Genomic DNA, 25716 nt, shown 5'->3' on the forward strand with positions numbered 1-25716 from the left:
CAAAGATACCCTCCTGTTAACTTTCCCCACATTAATTCAAAAGTATGCTAAAACAAAAGAAAGGCAGCCACTGAATTATAATGTATTAATAATTCATTGAAACCCAGTTGCATCCTACAATTCTCAACTGCCTTGACTGAGAATTACTGAAGTTTATACTGCCCTAGAGCAAGTTGAGAAAGGCAGTCTTCAAGGGTTTTAAAATAAATTTTATAGCCATTTTTCCTGCAGCTACTGCATTTATACTATACTTCTGCAGGCATTATTACCTTTAACAGTTTTTTAAATATGCAATTTCAATTACGTCTTTTGAAAGTGGAAGAATTTTTCAACTGTCCTTAAACTGGTCAAATAAATGGAAGGCTAAAAGAATACATTTATACTAAAGAGAGAAACTTGGGTATCTATAATAACTTTATTGTTTTAAGTAAATCCTATACACATATGGTAGTAATTTGGAGAAAAAACTATCCTTTACTACTGGATCGGGGACAAAAATAATAGCATATGTTTTTTGCATGTCTCTTTTGCAAAACAAATTGCTCACAATATAATGTTTTGACAAATCCAAATGTTTTGCATTCTTTCAGTCATACAAGAAAATCAATTATTCCAAATGGATACCTTCAATTCATAAATTACTGAATACGTTTTAAAAAGTGACTAGTAATCTACCACTTTCTGCTACTTTTTACACTTTTAAAATGCATTGCTTTTTAATAGTATATACTCCTTTTCTGCTTACAGAAATTGATGCATTAATTATGTAATATTTAATCTAAGGAATCAGAAAGTGTAAAAAACATCATCCATGGAGTTACAGTTTTCATTACTAAGTATTAAGACTTCTAATTATCTTTACCACTTAGACTTCTGCAACTCAGGGATTTCCTTGAGACTGCTCTGTAAACTCCAACTGGTTCAAAATGCAAGAGTCTGTGTCTTCACAGGGGCCCAGTAGAGGGCACATACCCCACTGCTCACCCAGCTGCATTGGCTCCAGATTGGAGACCAAATCAGGTTCAATATTCTGGTACTGATCTTTAAAGCTCTAAACCAGTGGTTCTCAACCTAGGGGTTGTGACCCCATTTGGGGGCAGCGGCAGCGGCCGGGGTTTGGCAGAGGTGGTGGCGGCCGCAAACAGCAGTAATAGGCAGCAGCGGGGCAGCGGCAGCAAAGCAATTTCAATGGCCACCGCCATGCTAGCTGCCCATTGTGCGCGTGCACATGCCATCACCACCACAGTTGGAATTGTGGCATGGGAGCAGTTGTTAACTGCTGCTCTAAACAGTCTGGGACTGGCGTATCTATGGGGCCGCCTCTTCCACCATGACCCTCAAAGAGTGTTAAGGTCATCTGATCAAAATCTAGTTAGGATGCCCAGTCCGAACGAAGTGAGACTGACCTCAACCAGGGCCAGGGCTTTTTTAGCCTTGATCCCAACCTGATGGAATGCTCTGCCAAAAGAGATTAGGTCCCAGAAGGGTCTCTATGACAGTTCTGTTCCACCAGGCCTATGGTTTAAGTCCAAACAGACCATCAAGAAGTGCTGGCCTCATTGCTGAAACAGAGAAAGACATGCCCTCTAAGGACATGCCCTTAGAAGTTTATTATTATCATCATTGGTTTACATGGAAGCAGAACAAATCTCAATCAGTTAGATTTAAGAGGCTCTGACAATATCAGTAGATCTATTTTTCTATATCTGGATTGTGCTGCTGACAGACAGTAAAAGTTTAGAAGATTGTAAAACGTAGCAAGAGTTTAGTAAGAAGGCCTTAATTGTTAAAAATCCAAGTTGAGAATCTTTCTCTTTCCATTAAGTTTATTGTTATACTAGTCAATTTTGTTTTGATCAGGTTGTTCCTACTTTGCAGAGATGACTCAATCAGTGCCAACTCAACTATCAGCTTTCCTAAAGCTAAATAATATGTTTCATTTCCTGTTTTAAAAGGAGTTGCATACAAACCAATGGCAATTTTCAACACGTGAGATACATTTTTAACTCAGTGATTTCAAGGTATTCAAATTACTTTTCCATCAGCAAGAAACCTTCCTGCCTGACCCATTCTCAACAGTTCTTCCAAGGAGAACACACATAAACAAATTGTAATTATGTCCTAAAGCATCTCCAATAGCCGCTATGTTTTTCTCCATGTAGGCAAATTGTTTTCACAGACTAAAGGAGGTGTCATTTTCATTATTAACTATTAATAATTGTTTATTACATTTTTATACCACCACTCCCACCACAGCCTGCTCATGGTGGTTTACACTCAATAAAATACAATTATTAACTATTAAAATACAATGTGCACATATTTCACACCTTCTGGAACTATTCTTTTATACCTCTTATTAGCAGTATTCCAAAAAATGAATACTATGGCCATAATCTGAAGAAGTGTTTTAGATATAGTTTAGAAAAGCTGGTATTTTCTCAATTTTCTCACCCAAATCATAAAGCATGGCCTCATGAATCAAGTACCACTACTTTGACTACCTGGCCTTCCCAATGTAGTAAAGCAAAGACTAACAAGCCAACAAACTATGTATAGCAATCTATGGACAACAGACACATACAGTAAGCCCTCTCATCATCGTTCTGTGTAACTGAAAGATTCACAATGTTACCTTGCTGACTAAATGCGTCCCATAGACCAGTGGTCCCCAACCTTTTTATCACCGGGGACCACTCAACGCTTGACAATTTTACTGAGGCCCAGTGGGGGGGGGTAGTTTACTCCTCTACTCTCAACCACTGCTCTAACACTCTCTGATCGCTATGGTAATGTTTAAACATCCATTCAAAATAAGATACAGACACGCCACAACAATGAAAATAAGGTACATTTTATTTTCATGGAAAGTTTAACTCATGACAATGACAAATCAATGGGAACCCTGAGCTTGTTTCTCTGCAATGAGATAGTCCCATCTGGGAGTGATGGGAGACAATGACACCCAAAGTGTGTTGTAAAGGGCCGGGGGGGATGAAGTAAAGGGCCGGGGAGGGGGGAGAAGGCGTCCTTCGCGGCCCACCTCCAATTAGTCGACGGACCACATGTGGTCCATGGCCCACAGGTTGGTGATCGCTACCATAGACTGTTTACGCACTGGGAACTTCAATTCTCCAGCTTCTGTGGAGGGGCACAAATCAGGGGCAGATGAGGTGCACCAGGACAGGAGGTGCACCATGTGGGTACAGGAAGAGGTGGAGCAACATGCCACTACTAAAACTCCAGCCTGCAGCCTGGCATGAAACCTCCAGTGCATAAATGGTCATAGTAAAACCTTGCCTATGGTGGAAGAAGCTCTACAATAAGTTGCAGCTGCAGAACTACAGAAACATATTGTTCATGTCTTGGGCAACACTTTTCAAGTAGGGACTAACAGTATCTTTCTAAAGATAATATCTGCCGCTATCCATTTTTTCTAAAATGTTGAGATGTGAAAATACACCTTCATTGACTCCAAGGCTAGACAATTAGCACTTAAAAGGATTCTACTAAGGTTTAAATAAAAGCAACTCATGTCCTTTTCTGTCTCATTGAGCAACAAAAACTGTCTTCCCAAAAGCAGATCAGTAACTTTTAATGAACAGCGCACCACTGGTGAGCACAGTACTATAATGTGCAATAACATGTTTTCTTTGTATTGATAAAACCAAAAGAAAGCCAAAAACCATGGTTCCTACATAAGAAATGTCTTCTGAGTTAAATTAAATGGATGAGTAACCTTTTTACAAGGTCAAAGTTACAGCTTGATTGTCTGTACAAGATGAAATCCTAGAAGTATAAGCATATATGACGTGTAATAATTTCCATAAATTCTTAAACCATAGTAACAATTCAACCAGAGCTGCTATCCACTAAAGTAATTTGCCTATAAAGATCCACAGATGTTAATCCGTGCTATGCAGAAGCAGTGTTTTGTGGACTGCACTTTCCAAATCAAGAAAGTGATATCAAATCATTAAAAATTTAATTAATAGCACAGAGAAGAGGTTTGTTAAATTAGAAACAGATGCACAAAAAGCAGTTTTATATATATATTGCCCACTACCTCATTTTTTCCATTCTTGCCATTTTAAGATAACAGTGAATCATATTAAAAAATGGACTCTGATTTTATTGTGCTACTTCAGACCAACACAGCTACCCATTCGTATCTATCCTTATGGAGTGAATCATATACAAAGTCTACTTCATACATACAAATGTGTTGCACTGTTTTACATAATTTTGTACAGCATTTTGTTTAAAATTTCATGTAGGAACTAAATTTTCTCAAAAGAACGATATGATTTGTTTTTCTTTTTTGTAAAAGTTTGATACAAGTATTACAAGGCTGAAAGTATACAATATAGGAAATCAGTTTTCTAATTCTTGTACAAGTGATAATGGATGTCAATTGTAGAACTTCAGCTGCTATAGCATTCAGTTAATTTTTGAAAGGTTCCAAGTTAGTCTCACATCAAGAACATGGGTACAAATCCATCCAGGTGCACACTAAGTTTGGAAACCAAACCTGGTATATATCACTACCATGTTGTCCACTAAAGAGTTACTCTTTGACACTTTAGAACAGGGGTAGTCAAACTGCAGCCCTCCAGATGTCCATGGACTACAATTCCCAGGAGCCCCCTGCCAGCATTCGCTGGCAGGGGGCTCCTGGGAATTGTAGTCCATGGACATCTGGAGGGCCGCAGTTTGACTACCCCTGCTTTAGAACATGTTTTGAAGTACATGTCAATTAAAATTGACACTACCCCCATTTTTCTGAGTGTGAGAAATGGGCTTGAGCTTCATTGCTTTGGCTTTGGATCTGGCTCTCTTGCCAGGTCCATTTCCAAATTTCATTGCCTTACTAATTAAGTGGCCTTCCTTGCAAGCTATCGTCATCGTGCAGAAGGCCAGAAATTTAGTTTTTAAAAAACGCAAGCTGGAAATTCAAAGGTACTCTATTAGAAGACCACAGCAAGATTGCTACAATGTTAGCATGATCCTGCTCTTAAATTACCATGTTTTATAAGTTCCCAAAAAAACCCTCCAGTAATATTGCAGGAAAAAGCAGCTAAAAGGGGCTCATGGAAAAGCCTAAAAAAACTAGACAATTAGAGAAAAAAATAATAGAAATGCTCTAAGTCTGGGGTAGTCAAACTGTGGTCCTCCAGATGTTCATGGACTACAATTCCCAGGAGCCCCTGCCAGCATTCACTGGCAGGGGCTCATTAGAATTGTTGTCCATGGACATCTGGAGGGCCACAGTTTGACTACTCCTGCTCTAAGTGTAGCAAAGTTACAGTAAAATCATAGGATCTGAGTTGGAAGGGTTCTCCAGGGTCATGTAGTCCAACCCCCTGCAGAATGCAGGAAATTCACAACTACCTGCCCACCCCCAGTGACCCCAATTCCATTCCCAGATGGTACACCCCACAAAAAAAAAAGAATGCCTGGCCAGTTTGGCCTGGAAGAAACTCACCTCCCAACCCCAAAGTGGCAATTGGCATTTCCCTGGACATGCAAGAAAGAGCCACAAGAGCCAAGCACCAACACAGTCCCTTCTGCCCACCTACTTACAATCTGCCTAAATTCACAGAATCAGCATTTCTCTTGGATGGCTATCTAGCCTCTGCTTAAATACTTCAAAAGAAAAAGAACCCAACACCTCCCAAGGAAGCCTGTTCCACTGAGGAACTTCTCTGTCAGGAACTTCTTCCAGATGTTTAGCTAAAAGTTTTTTTTAATTAATTTCAACCCATTGGTTCTGGTCCAATGCTCTGGGGCACTGTTGGGGCCTAGAGCTGTCTCTCCTCTCTGCCTCATCTAACTATAGGTAGATTATATTGCTTCTAACTATAGGTAGATTATATTGCAGCATACAACCAGTGGCACTAATTTTATGTACCAAACTAGACAGCAAAGACTGTCAGAAAATTATGCCTTTCATCTTCTCATTTTGCCTGAATTTTCTAAGCCAACATAATTTTGATAGAACTTGCAAATTTTGTTGCTGAACTTTTAACACAGGATACTAGTATAAGAAAATTGCTTTTATGTTTATAACTCTTGTAAAAACAAAAAAGTAGCTAGATAGGGCAGGAAAAAAAGAACTTACAAAGAGAATACATGCCACATTTAGTACCGGTTTGAGTTTCTGGATCAGGGACAAGGGAAGGCCCATGTAAAGCGAATTACAGACATCTAGTCTGGAGATATCCGTTGCATGGATCACCATGGGTAGGTGTCCCAGGGCCAGATAAGGCACTAGTAGCCTCCCTTGCATAGATGGTAAAATGCTAGCTGAGCTACTCTAGAACCTCTGGTTTTGGAAGGCCTGAGTTTCAGCCAGCTTTGCTTGAGCCAGACTGATACTGCTTCCAAACAATTGGCAAGTGTTTCTGGGGAAGAGTCAAGTCTGTCATCCATCAAGAGATAGAGCTTGGTATTATCACTGTACTGGGGGAATCCCAGCATGTAACTCTGGATTAACTGGGCAAGAGGATGCATGAAGATGTTAAACAGCATGGGGGAGAGAATTGCACCTTGTGGAAATCCACAAGAGAGTTGGTGACATCGCAATTGATCTACCCCCACTGCCACTTTCTGCTTCTGATTCTAGAAGTAGGAGGCCAGCCACTAAAGGGCTGTCCCCTGAATTCCAGCCCTGGCAAAGCGATGGGCTAACAGCTCATGGCTGACAACATCAAATGCTGATCACAGATAGCAACACAAAGAGTGCTGAGCTGCCCTATCCAGCTCCTGTTAGAGATCATCTATCCGAGCAACCAACACCATCTCCATCCCATGACCAGGTCGGAAACCAGACTGTAATGTATTTGATTGTAACATGTCAACAAATATACATCAAAGAAGCCTGCAAAGAATTACTGTAGTTACTTTGCATTAACCTAGCATCTCACCCTAAGAAATATGAGGGGAAAAACTATAGATAACTATAGACACCAAAACATTTACCATTCATACATATAATTCTAAATATAAACCATTGTTTAATAAATTATAATCTATCCTAATGTCCTAAAAACATTTTGTATGACAACTTCCTGCTAATACAGATGAATGGAGTTATGACAAATGTAAATTTAATCCATTATTTAAATTCTCTTTTGTGTGAAATTATATAAAAATTGTAAAAATCATTGGGCTGAAACTTCTGACATTCTGGTATACCAAATATTCTTAGAAAACACTAAATTTATATAGTCAATCTATTCTGTTTGTCATAACTGGCAAAACTTCTGTTAAACCAGTACTATTGCAAAAAGGAAACTTTGAATCCTGGCATCTTTTGTCTATAAAATTCTGCAATAAGTATTAAATTTTCCCTATTTTATATGGGAGTTTTGCTATTTTTATATGGTGATGCTTTAACAGTCCTGGTGATGTCAGCTACAAGAAGCAATAACAGATGGGCTGGAGTGAAGACCAAAGTATTTCCCCCTGTACAGCAGTTTCATTTATAACTCCACCCACTATTTTATTCCCACTATTCTTTATGCTTGCATTCAACTAGATGTGGACTTCCCTTTTCTTAATTTTTTCTACTCATGTTAGTTATGGCACTCGTTTTCATTTGTTGTTGTTTATACCAGACATATATCTATTCTGCAGAACTTGCGTTTTTGCAAAAAATAAAAGGTTAACTAGGTTATTGTGTCCCCTTCCTTATTGAATATTGCAACACGATTGCAGAAGCTTTTCATCTCAAATGATATTTATTCATTGGCTCAGTTTGGATGTCACAACACTGCAGTGAGCTTGCATATCCCGCACCCTTTAAAGGTAATGAACGATTCCATCCTTTACTTTCTGCTTTATGGTGACCAATATATTGCCATGGATTGAACAAATAACTGCTACTGCTAATTTTGTCTCTAAACTGTAATAAACTCTCCAGAAGCAATGGTTGCCAGCTGTTGAGAAGACAGCTATTTGTCCATGATATGAAATGTAAATCTTCATGAATATTTCGATGATGTAATGATCTACACAATACATAAAATAAATACTTGACTTCAGGGGAAGTCTGAATTATGGGGCAACCAGGTCACCTGTCAGGACCCTAATTTCCCATCCCCCCCTAAAAGAAGAAAAGTATAGGTAAAGGCTCCCACAGCTGAATATCCATGTGCCCTCCAGGGTCTAGACCACTAGCCATGTTTATTTAGATAATAGCTCAAGCCAGTTGTTTTTTGTAAGGGAGGGAGAATGTTTAGATCTGGTTAAAAATCCAATTATTACTGTACACTCGTCCTGTGACCTCCAGAATCAAATTTCCAGGGGTCAGAAGGGGAGACAACAAAAAATAAATGTCCACCAGTGCCGTCAACTGACAGGTAACTGAATCTAACCCATTAGTTATGGCATCTGGCTACAGTTAAAATTTCTTGAACTGTATTGGCACTTGAGATTCAAGAACAAACTGTAGTCAATAATCAGGTACAAGTGGGCTTTTCATCCATTGCCAAAAGGGAGTTCCCTTCAGGGGCTCAAAGATATCTACAATTATATAAACAAATGGCACACCAGTTGCACCTCCCAGAAATAATAACTGAAGGAGGGGTTCACATTCAGAGCATTCACCTTAAACTAGTGTGCCTCCTCAAAATCCACAGCAGATGAGCTGTAAGCGTGATTTTATCCATGACTGTCTCTGTTCCATCTACCAATTAATGCCAAACACTACTTGAAGCTGTAAAATAAGGTTGTGGGCATATTTTCTACACCAAAAATAGCAACTTGAACAACTGTGCCTTTTAAAACAGAACTTTTTTGTTTCATTTATTCTGCAAGAAGCATACTATTTAATTACCAAGTAAAACGATATTCAGAAAAACAAAAAATATACTTTTACTGACTTGCCCATGCTTGTCATCCCCTTATAATAAGGCACACTGGACTTGTTTTGAAGGCACAGTTGGGACTGTAGGTACCTTTAAAGTATTTCCACAGAATCTCTCTCCCATGAAGGGCAATTACAGTGCTTTCCCTTATGAACAAAATACCTACAGATTCCATTTTAAAAATCTGACAGCTGAACTCCTAGATCTTAGCTTCTAAGAATAAAAGAGATAACAGGTACCTAAATGTTTTTCTTTGCTATGATGACATGTATGCACTTCAGCCAGTGGTCAATACAGCACAACTAACAACATCTTTGGATCCTTCAGGGAATACTAAGATGAACAAGGAGGTTAAGAAAAATGTTCCCAATACACCCTTCCCAAAACATACACACACACAAAATCAATGCTTTTAAAACAAGTTGCAGACACAGAAATGACCACAATCCATGATAAATCTCTTTAAAGACTTATGATACAGCAGGTGAAAATCTAGTAACAACTGGCCTGTCATAGAAATGTCAGCTATGTTTGCATGAAAGATCTATACAAGAACTTTGTTCACAAAGTCAAATAAATATGAAAACACTGCTACATACACGTAACTTAGGTTCTTCCATGATTCTTTTTTGATATACCAGCTTAAAACACATGTGCAGCTCAAAAACAGCAACATTAGAACCTTTATCTATTCGAGTGCATATGCTGACTCAGACTTCTGTCCCATATTGAAAGTATGTACCTCCCTGAACTTAGAAGTAAAATTACCAACATGGAGCTGGAATGGTAATGAGAGCTGTATTTTGTGGTCCTTGTCTCTAGCCTTCTGTGGCCTATGATCAGCCCAATTGGTTCTGCCACTTTTTAGACGTCTTGCCTGTCCTTGTCCAAAGAGTTGGTTATCAAAAGGATTAGATGACCCTTAGAGTGTGGGTGCAAATACAAATTATACTGGCTAGAGAAAAGGCATGAGCAGACAACATTTACCTAAGTGATTACTAGTTCAGCCATGAGAAGTTATAGCCTGGACACAAAAAGACATGCCTAAAAGGATTCAATCAGGTATGGTCACCTCTGTAGCTGTCATTCTAAAAACCAGTGAAATGTTCTGTTGTATGGTCTCAGTCCAGCCCAGCAGAAAAGACCTCAAGTGATTTCAACCCGTGACAAAAGACTATTTCAAAGGATGCTTCCTCCCAAGCACAACTCATTTCTACCTCTACCCTCTCAACTTCATCTCCTCTAAACTAATCTGACTCCGCCTTAGCTTCTCCCTGCCCCCAGCTGACTCCACAAAAACAAATATTTTGTCACTAATATCCCCAGACCCCTATACAAAAAGTTGCCCCTCAGCTTTAAAATTCATGTTCAGCAACTACTGTGGGGGTCAAAAGCTTACTCCTTGTGCTTTCCTCTATGGACTGCACCTTGGAGTTATTGCCTGAACTACTGCTTTGTACCCTTGTCAAGAAATCCATCCTAACTTTTGGGTCTGTGATCCACTTGGATTTTCAGACCCTTTAGAACACCCTGTGTTATCCACCTGGATTTTCAGACTCTCTAGAAATCATCCCATATATTTAAACCACACAGAACTGTTCTCCATCCATTTTTAAAGATGCACATTGCATTATGTGCACTGGAATTGAGTACAGCCCTTGTGCACACTTTACTATTATTGCACTGAAAAATACTTGAATATTATTTTGACTTTGTGGTAGAATTTTGGCTTGATTGATTGCCCTCCCCTGAGACTCAGGGCAGTTATGATCTCTCTGATCACTCTGTTGAATTCCAATCTAGATCATCATTTCAACCTTCTGTATAGGTTGGATAATGCACTTTCCATGTGCTTTTGCAGCTGGATGTTCCTGTGCAAAATAGGAAAATCTACTTCTGAATTGCACTGAAAGTACATTATCTAATGTGTGCAGTTACCAAAAACCTCTTTAAAACAGAAGGTGGTGGTCCAGGTTGGAGGCATACTTCCTTCCAGCTGAGTAATAAAATCTGTCAACAGCTTTTCATAGGACAGGAATGAGGGAGTAGTTTCTCTCTTATGCATGGCTACTTTGTAACCACTCACACAATGGGAGAATTCCCAAAGGGAGAGAAAGAGGCAGCGGTATGGCCGCTACTGAAACAAATATCTTTAGACCCATGACAGGCCGGCAACTACCGACCCATCTTGCACCTAGCATTTCTGGGGAAAATAGTAGAAAGGGCTGTCGCAAATCAATTAATGGCATTCCTGGAGGAAACTTCAGTCCTAGACCCATCACAGTCAGGCTTCCAGCCTGGCCATGGGGTAGAGACAGAGCTAGTTGCCGTGACGGACAACCTCCATCGCCGAGGCGGGTTGGCGCTGATGATATTACTAGATCTTTCTCTTGCTGACGCCGGAATACAAGGGACAGCCCTTCAGTGGCTGATCTCCTTCCTCTAGGGTCGCAGACAGAGGATCGCAATAGGAAAGAGCACATCAAACCGCCAACAGCTTACTTGTGGAATCCCACAGGGAGCAGTCCTCTCTCTTATCCTATTCAAGATCTTCATGTACCCTCTTGCACAACTGGTATGGAGGTTCAGACTGGGTTATCATCCATATGCAGATGGCACCCAGCTCTTCCTCTTGATGGATGACCACCCTGACTCTTCCCCAAAAATATTAGCCAGCTGCTTGGAAGCAATGACGAGAGTCGTCTTCAAAGACGGAGGTCCTGTGTGGCAGGCATTTTACCACTTCCACCAAACCAATCTACTAGCCACAGTGATCCATGCGACGGTCACGTATAGACTGAACTTCTGTTATTTGCTCTATGCAGGCCTACCCTTATACTTGATGTGGAAACTATAACTGGTGCAGAATGCTGTGGCTAGGATTCTCACTAAAATATAATGGCGATCCCACATCCAGCTGGTACTCCAACAACTTGGCTGGCTCCCAGTTTAATTCCGGATTAAGCTTAAAGTTTTGGTATTCACCTTTAAGGCCATATGCGGTTTGGGCTCAGTGTATTTGAAAGACTGCCGCCCTGCCTATACCCATAAAAGAGGTTGTGGTAATCACCTTTAAGAAGCCTGCCTGGCCTCAACTAGGATCAGAGCCTTCCGCATGGCCTGCAAAAGGGAGCTCTCCCACCAGGCATTTGGTTGAGACCAAGTGACCAGCAACATCCACAGGGCCCCTGCTCCCTCCCAGAAATCCACCCATACATTCTGTTCTGCACCTGTTTGCATTGTTATACTCTGTTACCTCTGTTACAGTTTAATGTTAATGTTATTGTGAAAAGCTGAGTTCCATGTACTGTTTTCTGTAAACCACCCTGAGACTCAAACTTATCCAAGGCCAACTGACTACAGTCCACAAATGGCAGCATTAGCCTGCCTGTGTAAGTTAATAGCTCAAGAAGCTCAACCCTGCAAAGACAGAGGTCCTCTGGCTGGGTAAGAAGGGATCATGGGAAGAAGCGCATTTGCCCACCCTGTACGATGTCCAGCTCTCAGCGACACACTCCACCAGGAACCTGGGCATGATCCTGGATGCTCCCCTTATAATGGAAGCCCAGATCACAAAGCTGGACGGCTGACATTCTACCACCTCTGCCAAGCCAAGCTACTACACCCAGAACACCTAGCCACAGTAATCCATGTGACAGTCACCTCTAGACTGGACTTCTGCAACTCACTCTACACAGGCCTACCTTTACAGTAATGGGTTTAAACTACAAGTACAACGATATAGGCTAGATATCAGGGGGGGAAATTTCACAGTCAGAGTAGTTCAGCAGTGGAATAGGCTGCCTAAGGAGGTGGCGAGCTCCCCCTCACTGGCAGTCTTCAAGCAAAGGTTGGATACACACTTTTCTTGGATGCTTTAGGATGCTTAGGGCTGATCCTGCGTTGAGCAGGGGGTTGGACTAGATGGCCTGTATGGCCCCTTCCAACTCTATGATTCTATGATTCTATACCCTTGATCAGGAAACTACAACTGGTGCAGAACGCCGCGGCCAGGATTCTTACTAAAACATCATGGAGATCACACATCCAGGTGGTACTCCAGCAATTCGGCTGGCTCCCAGGTGAGTTCTGGATTAAGCTTAAAGTTTTGGTATTAACCTTTAAGGCCAAATGCGGTTTGGGTTCAGTGTATTTGAGAGACTGCCGCCCTGCTTATACCCATAAAAGAGCCTTATGCTCTGCCACCCCCAACTGGCTGTGGATCTCTGGCCCAGGAGAAGCACGTCAGACCTCAATGAGGGCCAGGGCCTTCTCAGTCCTGGCCCCCACCTGGTGGAATGAGCTCCCTGAAGAGATCAGAGCCCTGCCCGAACTTCCACAATTCCGCAGGCCTTGCAAAAAGGAGTTCTTCCACCAGGCATTCACTTGTGGCTGACCTACACAGAACATCTGCTGGTCCCCCTCCCTCAGACGGTATCTGTTTAGAGGTATATCAGTGTTATTATTCATGTTGTGTTGTGATTGTTACATGATATATTGTTGTTATATATTGTTGTGATGTTCTTTGAAATTTGTGTAAGGTTATAGATTGTCGTAAAGTTCTATGTAAACTAGCTTCAAAGCCTGTTCCTAAGAATGGGCATTGAAAGGGTCCCCTCCCCTGGCCCCTGGCCAGGCAGCTTAAGGTGGCTTTGGGCCACAGCTCGCAGCTGGATCAAGTGGGGCGGGCAGGGTCTGGCCAGCTCATTAGCAGTCCCGGGACAGAGCTCCTTAGCAGGTAGTCAGCAGGCCGGGAGGTCCTCGTTAGCAGGCCCAGCCTAGCAGGCCAAGAGGCCCTCCTTAGCAGGCCCAGCCTAGCAAGCTGGGAGGCCCTCCTTAGCAGGCCCTGCTTAGCAGGCTGAGAGGCCCTCGTTAGCAAGCCCTGCTTAGCAGGCCTAGAGGCCCTCGTTAGCAGGCCCTCCACCATGACCCTTTGCCCAGGGCCCTCTCCCCTTACCTGCTGCTGGCTCTAGGCACTGAGGCACGTCTGAGAGCAAAGAGGCTAGAGTCCAGGGACAGAGGGCTAGCTGCACCCTGATTAGCCCTATTCCAACTTGGACAGCCGGACATGTTCCACCCCCCCCCCCCCAGGCTGTTTCACAAATATATACAGGAGCCATGGATAAGGATTTGTGCAATGTTCCATGTAAACCGCCCAGAGCCTTAGGGAAGGTTGATATAAAAATCCAAAAAAACAAATAAATATGCCTAAAGAACATAGGACCAATAATGTAGCCTTCAAATTACTCTTGCAAAACTGTATTTATGCAAAAGTTACAATGATTAAACTACCTAGGATATCACAACTAGTACAAATAAAAGGTGTTTTACTTGATTCTGTCACTTATACTTCCCTCCCTAAAATTAGAAATAGAATGTTCTGAAATTTTACAGTCCCTCTTGGAACTTAACTATTTAACTATGGCAGAAAAATACACCCAAATAATCTTATGCCTCTTATTGTAAGTCCAACTTGATATCAAAAGGTAAAAGGTAATATTGTTTTCAAAATATGCAGTGCTTTAAATATGATCAATGTATCTCTCTCAGAAGCAAGATTTTCCTTCTCCTTTCCTTTTCCTGTCTGATTGAGCTACCCTACTAATGTGTTTTCTTCTTTCCTGAAGAACTCTGGCTGTCCCACCCTGTCACAGTATAATATTTTGGCCATTTGCTCAGCCCAGAAACCCAAATGATTAGGAGCCCCTTTAACTTAAATGGCACTCAAGATGTTTTTATATCCTAAATCAGCAAAACGTTTTATTTAACACAGAGAGGAAAGATCAGGTGAAATAAGGGTGAAATTTCTCAGGTAAAAATCAATACATGCAGACTTTAGTTCTTATATGTCAGGCTAATGAGTTTCTTAAGCTTTTCACAATTACTTAAATCTTTAGGTTGAGAGACTTTTGTTCCAGTGTTTTCCCCAAACACCTGAATATACTTTCTCTGAGCATTCTCTGACTCTTTTGGTTTTCAGAAGGCTGGTGCACTCTTTCAAATTCAAATTAGTCTTTATTACGTGCTAGACCAGTAATTGGTGCACTCTTTCCAGTACCCAACCCCCTTCTCTTGAAACCCCAGTACTTGTCTTGAGTTTTAAGTGACTCTAGGTTTCCACAGGCAGTTTCTAACTACACCACAGCAGGGATCTCTGCACACTTTATAGCTAACACCCTGTTTGACTGGGCAGGGAATTTCCTTCCCTTTCTAGAAGATCTATCCCCTTTCCTTGGCCCAAATGGGAGTCTCCATTTAACTACTCACTTATCCTTGACAACTCTCCCCAGTTCTTCTGCCTGCATTAAACAGCTCTCAATCAGGGCTGAGTGCTGAATGATTTCTTCTCCTCAGTATTCACCTCTAAAGCCTCTCTCTGCTCAACTGATGCAAACCAATCAAATCTCTTGGATCAGGACAGCTAGTCACTCAAGGCTTGCTATTTCTGTGAAGAATTAACCTTCTGTACAGCACTTCTAAACCTTTATTAATTTATTTGACTTTTTAAAAGAATAATCTGTCACAGCAGTGTTTCCTAAACCAGGAATTGGAAACCTAGATTATATTAACGTTAGTCTTTGCTGGACCATGACATGATTTGCAGATATAAATAACAGCTCACACCACCAATATATTTATTGTAATAAAAACAAGAACATATAAGTAATTAATATTCATCATCATTTAACACATTCATATTTCTCAATTATTTGTAGCATATTAGTCTACTTTCCTCTTTAAAAAGAGGGATTGACACTCAAAGGAGCTTACAAGAAATCAAAGAAATCTTGTAACCAGGCCTTGTAATTATGAATCCATTGTATCAGCTACTATTAACTCCCTGGCAAGACTAGCGTAGAAAAATATCTGATCTGCCTGAATTGTACTTAAAATTTGCCGCCGTTTATCCCTTAACACTAGCTGGGGGAGGGTTCCACTCAGCACAAGTTTAAAGAGAGGGTACAACCTCTTTCCAAATGCAGTTATTTCCCACCAAAAAAGTCCATTTTTCTTTCCACTTTAAAAGCCTTCAAGATTAATACCCAAGCAATTGAAATTAGAATAGAGCATGAAACAATAAACCCAGCAACTAAGTGAACAAAATGTTGAGTAGGGTTGGGCGCTTTGGCATCCGAAGCGGCCATTCGCTCCTAAAGCAGCCAGCGTCGTGCTGTAGGGCAGTGGTCCCCAACCTTTTTATCACCGGGGACCGGTCAACACTTGATAATTTTACTGAGGCCTGGGGGAGGAGTAGTCTTTGGCCAAGGGACGTCACCGCTGCTGTCTGAGCCCCTGCTCTGCTTTCCTGCAGGTGCCCCTGACTTCCTGCCGCCTGCTGGGGGGCACTGCCAGCAGCAGTAGCGTACTGCCATGCCGAGGGGGAGCCCCAGCCATGGTGGCTCCTGGAGAGCACCAAATGTGAGCCGGTGGCAGAGGAGCCGCAACCCGGTACTGACTGATCCACGGACCGGGACTGGTCCCCAGACCGGGGGTTGGGGACCACTGCTGTAGGGGGTGGGAGGGGAGGCGCGGGCACTGGTGCACACATGCAGGCACCAAAGCGCCCAAACCTAATGTAGAGCTTATAAGCTGCAAGGTAGCATCTAATAGCTGTAGGTATGAGAGCACTGACACTGTCCCTATCTTTTAGTTAAATCTTAAAACTGGTTTTCACATGTGCTCATCTCTAGCTTAACATTTTGCCATGTTTTCCACATCTTTGTACGGATATTTGCACGTTTTCTTTTAAAAATGAACTTGAGATTTTTACAAGAATTAAAAAGCAGAAAAGTTTATCAATTTCAATCATTTAAATTGATCCAAGTGCATTCTAAGAAAAAGTAACAACAATTATTTAAATTGAAATTATGACAGAATTACTTACTGGAAATTCCCCACTCTAACTGCTACAGGAATGTGGGAGAGCTGAGTTGCCCACTTTAGAGTCACATCTTGATAAACATGTAACGTGCCGTTGTGGTTTCCAATCAGAGTGTTTATTGTTCCCTCCGAGACTGTTAAAAAAATATAAAGAACTTAGAAGACGTTTTCCTTTGAATTTCTTAAACTGTTTCTCCCATTTTTGAGACATGTCAGTGTAAATGTTATAAATGCACATTTGAATCAATTTCAATTACTTCAGGATGTCACTTAGGACGTCAGATTTTTTTATCAAGCTCAGTATATAAGAGGAAGCCAGTGCTGTGTTAACATGACTCCTGCAAGCCACTTCCATCAAGAGCCAGACCACCACATTACATTATACATTTGTGAACTTTTCAAATGAACAGTGATCAGAAGAAGCAGAAAAAGGATGGGAGTCTGGTGGCACCTCAAAGTTTCTTGAAAGTGTCAACTTTCTTGAAAGTTCTATTCCAGTAATTTCACAACAGCAGTAACATTCTAAAAAAAGTAAAACATGACTGACAGTAACTAGGACTGAAAACTTGCATGTACACTCATAATTATGCACAAGGTCATAGTTAGCATATGTGGAACATTTTATAGTGGTGTAGCAACTCTTGCATAAGGCAAATGTATCATATAATTAAAATTAATAAGCATAATAAACACTCAAAAACTGGGTATGAACTCAAGCATTTAGCTTCAATAAGCAACACTAGAAGCTATTGTCACATGACAGCCATCACAACTGTTTGAACTAAATCACTGCTTTTATTCTAAATTTTCAGTTTACAAACCTGAACAATATGGAAGAAAGCAACCCGGACTGGAATCAAGCTTTTTCATGAACCGAATCTGTCCATTATCCTTAAGGCAAAAGAAGTTTCTTTCCCCCAGTACAAATACTGAGGAAACAGTCTGATTGAAAGAGACAACACATATATCCAGAGCTTGCTCTCCAATGTTTAAAACCCAATCCACCTTAAAACAAAAACAAAAACCAGGAAGTCAGTGCACAGCAAACTGAAGGCACTCGAGAACACATCGACCCAATATTTAGCTTTCAAATAAAATTATTTTTCAACAGTATGAGATGAATGCTGTATGATTAGCCGCCAAATAGGCATATAGTTTTTAGTTCTATAATATTTCTGAATCTTCAAAAAATGACATGGTACTAGCTTCGTAATAGCACCATAGCTTCATTAACATTATTGCTAGAAGGCTGGATATGATAGCTAGTGACTAGTGCTAATCTTTGGCACTAACACAGTATTTACAGTAGCGTATCTGCAGATGACCCACTGGTTTTGTGATTTTGGATTAGTTTTGTTTTTGCTTGGTTTGTCACTTGCTATCCAGTTTCCATCGTATAAATTTTTTTGGCAAAGGCAACTCTCAATTTCAGTAAAGATAAGCCATTACAGTAAAGATAAACCATGGAAGATAAAACATAAACAGGTTTTTTTAAAAAAAGAAACCCTAGTAACGAAGATTCTTAGATTGTACCCATATCAAAGAAAACATAACAGCCTCAGTACAGAGAAGTGGAACTTTTGTTTACCTTCTCTGAACCACAGCAACTTATTCTTCAAATCAAGTTTTTTATTAAATTCCCTTACATTTAAAGCAGTGCTTCTTAATGCCAGCAGAGAAGGCTCCTACTGAGAGCAAACCAAACAAAAACCCCATTGCTTGTAAAGCGGCTTAATGGACTGTGCCTACAGACATCCTTCTTCAACAAGGAACTGCGTTCTTGACACAAACCGGAACTTAATTTTTGTCTTCTTTAACACGCCACTAACTGTTATTATCAACAAGTGGAGCTTACCGCAAGCCTTTTTCCAGACCCTAGTTTTTGTTGCTCCGTTTCTTCTCTGGAAGCATCTGTTGCAAATGCCAGCACTTGGTACCTAATGCAAACACAAAACACGCAAGGACAAATAAAAACCCCTAAACGTCTTCTTTTTAAGTCATTTCACCTTATTTTTTTTTGGCCAGGAAATCTGTGTGTCGGCACATGTACGTAATTACTATATTAGAATATATAAAGACCAGACCTAACTAAAAATATGTAAAAGAATCCATCATTTAGACCCGTTCTAAAATGGTATATACCTTCATTGGGCTGGCAGATTCTAATCTTAGTGCTAACAAAATCACTTTGTGTGGATACTCTAAGCATACAGAGCAGCAACGCTCTTTGTTGTTGAAATTTTCTGGATACAACCCCTGCCAGAGACAAAATAAAAGGTCTAATCTAGTTAGATTAGTGATCTGCATTTCATATTGTTCATTCCTCAAATGTGACTGGTTTGATTCGATTCAGTTAACTGCATCAATGTAACAAGTTGCATGTTTAACAACCATACGTACTTGTAGCTCTCAACCTGCCGACAAGAAGAGACGGTAATGAAGGAATCTGTCCGAGAGCTATAGGTTAATGGACCAGGCAGAAGGAAGCCTGGTAGAAAGCGTCCAAAAGAATAGCTTTCTTGTTCAAATAACATAAGCATTCCATCCATAGACTGTATACAAATCAAATCCCGACCTAAATAAAAAGGAAACAAAGCAGTCTATGTAACCTATTCAATTTTGCAGATAATTAGACCTGAATTGCTATTGAAACCAAGTATATAATTTAAAACGACTATATTTCTTAAGAACAAACTGTGGAAATACTTATAAATGCCCTGATATTTAACTCACGCATTAAAGGCAACATGACTGAGTAAAGGAAAATCATTAAGATTTAGCAAGCTACTTCTTCATCAGCCCAATGCTGTGCTTTTATAACTCTTCGGAAACCCTTTATTTGATTGAGAAACTGCTATAACATGTCGCAATTTCCCACAAAGCACCTATTCCTGCCCACCAAAAGTAAAAGTGATAATTCTTTTATTTCTAACCAGTGACAAAATTAAAAAGCAAAACATGGCTACTAATTAATAACTGTAACAAGGAGAAACTGACGTGTCCGAGGTGGGGAGTTTTACGATTTTGTAGAAACCATGGAATATACTTGCTGAGCCCAAAAGTTACCCAGAATCCTAAATAAAAAAACATGGGTTTTTAATTCTTGGTGCTAAGAGAATAAATAGTTACTCTCCTTTTTTCAGTCTTTATAACAGGGGTGGGCAAACTGTGGCCCTCCAAATGTCCATGGACTACAATTTCTATGAGCCCCTGGCAGTGAATGCTACAGTTTGCCCACCCCTGCTCTATCACATGCTTAAAGCTTATTTTCTACATTATACTGAGATGCAGAATTACTTTTAAATTCAGGGTGAAAAGTCTAAAATTTCCTTCCTTGAGTCAATCATAACTGTGCCAACATCTAGTCAGTCATACCAAATGATCAGTCAACCAAGGATGGTGTGACAAGAAAGAAGCACATCCATTATAATCTGTGATATTTTAAATTGTTTAAAAAATACCTGATATAAAACAAAATTATAGTTCACATAGAAATTTCTGAGCAAGCTTTGATTTCTCTATATACTCTCAAGTCTGAATATATTGATCAAATTTCTCAGCTTTATGAGAGAATAATATTGCAACTGTCAAAGCATAATTTTAATGAGAGGAATAAGATATAGTTCTAAGTAAATCTCAGCTAGTACATCAAACTTCCCCAATTCAAATAAAACTGTCTTTTTTTAGAAAGAAAAAAACCCTCTGTTATTAAACATGAGGTACATTATCTCAAGGTGTAAAAGTTCTTTTATTCTTTTACTGACTGCTGATCGGAAACACATTTCCAATATACCAAAAACTTTAATAAAAAGAGCTAGCAGCTGGAGTTAACAAAATCATAAATCAGCGTATTAAAAAGTATTTCCATCACTTTTTAAAAGAATCTTGTTTCGCTTATTAAACATGAAATAGAATGAAACAGCACATTAATCATGACATTCAAAGGAAGTCAGCTAACCAATGAAAATTAATCTTTCATATTAGCTATATTTTATGGTAGACACACAGTACCAAAAGCTATCACTCCATAAAAACTACAGAAAATCAGGCAAAATATATCTTTTCTGCATTTTTCTATGATTTACAAAAATAAAGAACTGTTTATATTATAATTAGTCTTCAAATTCCCAGCTGTAAATTTCACTAACAACTTAAATCTGATGATTTGTTCCCATCACAACATGTTTATGAAACACGGAAGTTTGTTTCAGATTTCCATGCAGTGCTAATTTTGACTTTCGTACTGCTTTTGTGGTAAACCTCATCCATCCTTCTAGAAAATGAAAACTCTTCAGTTTAGGTCAGTGAGTAAATGCTTCCCATTCCTAAATTCAACAATTTTAAACAGAATTATAGTTGAACATATAGAACTTTAAAGCCTTTTCTGAAAAGTCAATTGCTTTAGAGCTAGGACTTTCCTTAGGTTCATGAGACATGTTTTTTGAATTATGGAGCAGGATATATGGCTTCTGTTCAGTCTAGATTTTATTGTTTATAACATTAGAAACAGTTCATTTCATATGGTGTATATATATATATATATGCTACTATAGCCAATTGTTAAAATGTGAAACCTCTTTATGGTTATTATTAACACATATTTATCTAGTCTAAAAGAACAAGCAAACAATAAAATCCTGTATTTATGTATAATAGTTTTCCTAACATTCTGGGAATTTACACTGGCTGAAGTGAACACTTGGTGGACTGCTTCAGTTCTACTCCTGACTCAGAAATAATCACATGAAAAGAATCCAGTAACATTTGTTCAGAAAGTACTCCGTGGAAATCTGTAAAATACTTTTATACTAATACTACTTTTATACCAATCACACTATTAGCTTAAACTAACATTGTTATAATGGGTGGGGGGTTCTATTTTACTTTCTACAACTATTGTCTTTAAACGTTAATGGATTTAAAAAACAAATTAAAGCTTAATTCTTACTCATAACTTTAGAATTCTGTGGCACTTGATAAAACTGATTGACAAGGATTTGGATTAAACAAAAGGCTTCTCTCAGTGTACAGAAATTCAGTGTCATGAGATATAATGGTATCCACTGATTGAGAAAGCTTTTAAAAAGGATTAGACAAATTCATGGAGGATACAATTACCAAAAAATATTACTCATGACAGTAAATACAACATTCACATATGGGGATGAGGAGAGCAGGAAATACAGTTTTCCTGTAGATTTTTCCTCTTAACCACACCCAGAAATGCAGAACGTATCTACAAATTACAGAGATTCAGTCCTAAAATATGTGTATTAATCAGGAATTTTAGATGGTTTTTAAAAGGGATTAGACAAACTAATGGAGAATAAGACCTTTTTCTGAAGTAGTAGTTTTTTGTTTTGTTTTGTTTTTTTCAAATAATTTGGAATACTCTACTTGGAAGAGTATGATAGGTAGGAGACAGGTTTCTGCATCCTCCAGTAGAGATTAGCATAAACTGGGTCATAAACCAAAATTCAGTAAGAATTTGGCCCAGTACGTAGCTGAAACCTAATGCTTGGGGAACATTGGACTTTTGTCCAGTCAGCTTTTCAGGCCATTTAAACCTAACACCCGAGCAGTTCACCCATCTTCTGTTAAGTTTAATTGGCTGCAAGCCATTTTACTGCCCCATTTCGCTCCCCACACACATACAGAGTGAAGCAAATCAGACCAGTGACATTTCAGCCTAGCAGCTGACAAGCACATGTACTCAAGTGTTATGCTGAAATGCCAGCCAGCCATTTAAACCAGTTTTGCTCCCTTTACTTCCAAGTGGGGGGAAGCGAAATAGACCAGTGAAATGGCTTACAGCCATTTCAACCTAACAAGCACACCCACCCCTCTGAGAAGTTGAAATGGCTGAGAGTCATTTCATCAGTCAGTTTCACTTAACCCTGCTTGGAAGCGGAGGGAAAGCAAAACTTACTAGTGAAATGGCTGGCAGCCAATTAAACAACAGAAGATGGCAGCCATTTCAGTTCAACAGAAGAGCAAGTCCACATGTCAGCTATGCCACATGTCAGGTTTTTAATTGCTGCAAACCATTAAACAAGTTTGTCTAACTCCCCCTTGCTTCTAAGCAGGGGGAAGTGAAACAGACTGGTTAAATGGCTGCCAGACGTTTAAGTCTTCCTGGGCCATCCTCCCCTTTCTCCCAACTGCAGCAAGCTACGGCTAGGAAAAAGTGGCATCCAAACTGACTGGTTTGATTCATGGTCACCCCAAACTAGATTTTTTAATGTTCATGCCTGTCCCTATCCTTCAATACTCATGATTTTCCTAGCCATCAGCTACTAAGCCTCCTTAGCAACATGTGGGCTTTCCTAGGCTTTGGGATTTTCACCCTCAATTTGTGTTCTGATCCTCCCATTTGCCTCTCTCACCAGGGGGGCAACTGTTTCCACCATTCTTCATGTAACATTCCTGAGAATGTACTACAAAAAATGTACTACTGAGAATGTACTACTACTTGACTTGCACCTAAAGCCAATACATTCCCTGATGAAAACTTTACTTTGATTATATTGTGGAAACATTAGAAATTCTTACAAAACCACATATTCCCCAAATCCAACTTCCTAGAGACTTAAAAGTACCTTGTTACTTGTGTGCTTAAGCTGGTTTAGTGAATCATCATGTAATTAGTGGGATATACCCCTAAGTAACTCTTTTTAGTTTCCTCTGCATTATTCATAGACCCTACAATGTATGGTGTCTTGCTACAGCACAAGTTATAAAACTAAAAGAAAATTAAACATTCGTACAAAATTAAATCATCATATTTAGTCCACAGTGCTTCATCTGGTCTTTTGTTTTAAACATGAACAAAATGAATAGGGGTTTTGCACATCAGTTTTAAAAATTAAGTCTTCTAAACATAAGTCCAGAAATCCCCTTTTCCAAAAGCTTACTTTAGCCTTTTACGGTGACATATTTATAAAGTGAAAACATAGTGTTTGCTGGAAATCAGATGGAATCAGTTAGATCGTAACACAGAATGTCCAGAACGACTGCTGTAAGTGGCTTTATTTCAGCCAGAAAATGACTTTAACAATAAGGGTTCCACGGGGGAGGGAGGGGTTACACATGTATGAAAGAATAAAAGATCTGCATCTTGCTTAAACAGTTTCTAAGAGTAAGGCCCTAACTGCCTTAAAAATATTTGGAGATATGATATCTAATGTTTTTGCTGTAGCTGTTTTAATGACTTTTAAGAACACACTCTGAGAGTCTCTTGTGGCGCAGAGTGGTAAGGCAGCCGTCTGAAAGCTCTGCCCATGAGGTTGAGAGTTCGATCCCAGCAGCCGGCTCAAGGTTGACTCAGCCTTCCATCCTTCCGAGTATCCAGATTGCTGGGGGGTAAACGGTAATAACTGGGGAAGGCACTGGCAAACCACCCCGTATTGAGTCTGCCATGAAAACGCTAGAGGGCGTCACCCCAAGGGTCAGACATGACTCGGTGCTTGCACAGGGGATACCTTTACCTTTACCTTTAAGAACACACTCTATACAATAACAAGGAATAAATACCAAATTGGCACTCAGGCTAAACTCACATTCTCATGTTCTTGAAGTAACTGCACCAGATACTTGTTTCAAAGCAAAATTTCCTTCCTGGCAAAACTGTTTTCAGATATTCATACACCTGCCTGGGGTTTATGAGTGCTTACATGTATGTTGCAGGTTCATGAGTTCTGCTTCTTCATGCCACTACTCAGAGTTAGAAATCCAGGTTCCCGCATTACCAGTGACATGAGGGACTATGATAGTTACACACTTCCCTACTCTGAGGTAAAATGTCCCTGCATTAAAAATGATGTTCCCTCACGTACTGAGCTAGCCTTGTAGTGTGGTTTCTATTATACAAATAAAGCTCACTGTCCCACCCTGCCACATTTTGATCTTTCTGACTTTACCCAGCCCTGAAAGCTGAGAGCCCTTTTTCTTATAACCCTTTATCAGAAAGGCACTGACGTGTCTAACAAATAAATAAAAGCTTTTATTTTCCAAAGTAAAAAAGGGTAGTTGGAATGAAGAATCAATTTATTACATATAAATTAGATAATCTGTTGTAGTTACGTAGCTCTTAGAGATCTCCTTTGAGATGGTTCATAGGCTCATTCTTAGTGGTTGAGATTTCTTTTAAAATGAGTTCCATTACTTTCTTGGTCCTCAAAACACGCCTGTTTCTCTTTTAGAAATCTTTTTTCAGTTCCAGTGAATTCTCCCAGCTCCTACAGAGTGGGCAGTCTTGTTAGAGCCACCACTGTCTCTTTTCTGAGAAGTAATAGTACCCCACTGCCTATTGAGGAGCCTGAAGCACTTCCTTACATGCACAAGCCGGCCAAATACACACTCCTGATATCGCCTTTCTAATCAAGCAGGGATTCTCCTTTACTCCTTATAAGAATTCTCCTTCCAATTTGGCCCTGATTAGGAGTCTCACTGCCCAAATTTCCCCTGCTCAATATATTCCCTAGTTGTCCAGACACCGTGTGGATTAGCTGTCAGTAGAACACCCAGCTCCCTAACTAGAGTTTCTCTGCAGAGCAAATGGTCAGATAAGAATCTGTCAGACTGCTCTCTAAACCATTATCCCAATCAAAATCAAAGCAATCTCTCCAGCACACAGCTAGAATAGCACTTCTCTCTCAGCTGTTGCTGGCCAGTCAGATTGCTCAGAGTAGCCTGTCACTCCAGGTCTCTCTGCCTAGTAAAGATTTTTAATGCTTCACTAATTGTTGCTGTTATTTCAGTACTTGCAACATGATTTTCAAAGTGCTGTCTGTCACAGGAGCACTAATAAAAACACCTGCAAAGGTCAATTTCCCAATAATTCCAGCCCATTCCTTGAGTAAGCATGAGAAACTAAGACCCATGAGGAGGACTCTGAATCACAGTCTGCTTCCTTCTACAGAAAAAAACCCTCAATTGCTACAATTTAAACTAGAGCACAAGACAG

The 25716-nt window shown here is 39.9% G+C and overlaps 1 protein-coding gene across 3 annotated transcripts in view; it reads right to left on the reverse strand.

Moving 5' to 3' along the window:
- Nucleotides 1-25716, reverse strand: part of BBS9 (Bardet-Biedl syndrome 9) — a 249944-nt gene that overhangs the window by 203369 nt on the left and 20859 nt on the right. For all 3 annotated transcript variants that reach the window (XR_013225256.1, XM_077302587.1, XM_077302586.1), the window contains exons 6-9: nt 19152-19326; nt 18607-18688; nt 17573-17756; nt 16756-16885 (exon numbers count right to left, since the gene is read on the reverse strand). Coding sequence is in view for 2 of the 3 variants with exons in the window: in XM_077302587.1 (XP_077158702.1) it covers nt 16756-16885; nt 17573-17756; nt 18607-18688; nt 19152-19326 (571 nt within the window). In the remaining variant the exon portion in view is untranslated. The remainder of the gene's footprint in view (nt 1-16755; nt 16886-17572; nt 17757-18606; nt 18689-19151; nt 19327-25716) is intronic.

This window comes from Paroedura picta, chromosome 11, assembly GCF_049243985.1.
Source record: "Paroedura picta isolate Pp20150507F chromosome 11, Ppicta_v3.0, whole genome shotgun sequence".
In the NCBI taxonomy this organism is placed as follows: domain Eukaryota; kingdom Metazoa; phylum Chordata; class Lepidosauria; order Squamata; family Gekkonidae; genus Paroedura; species Paroedura picta.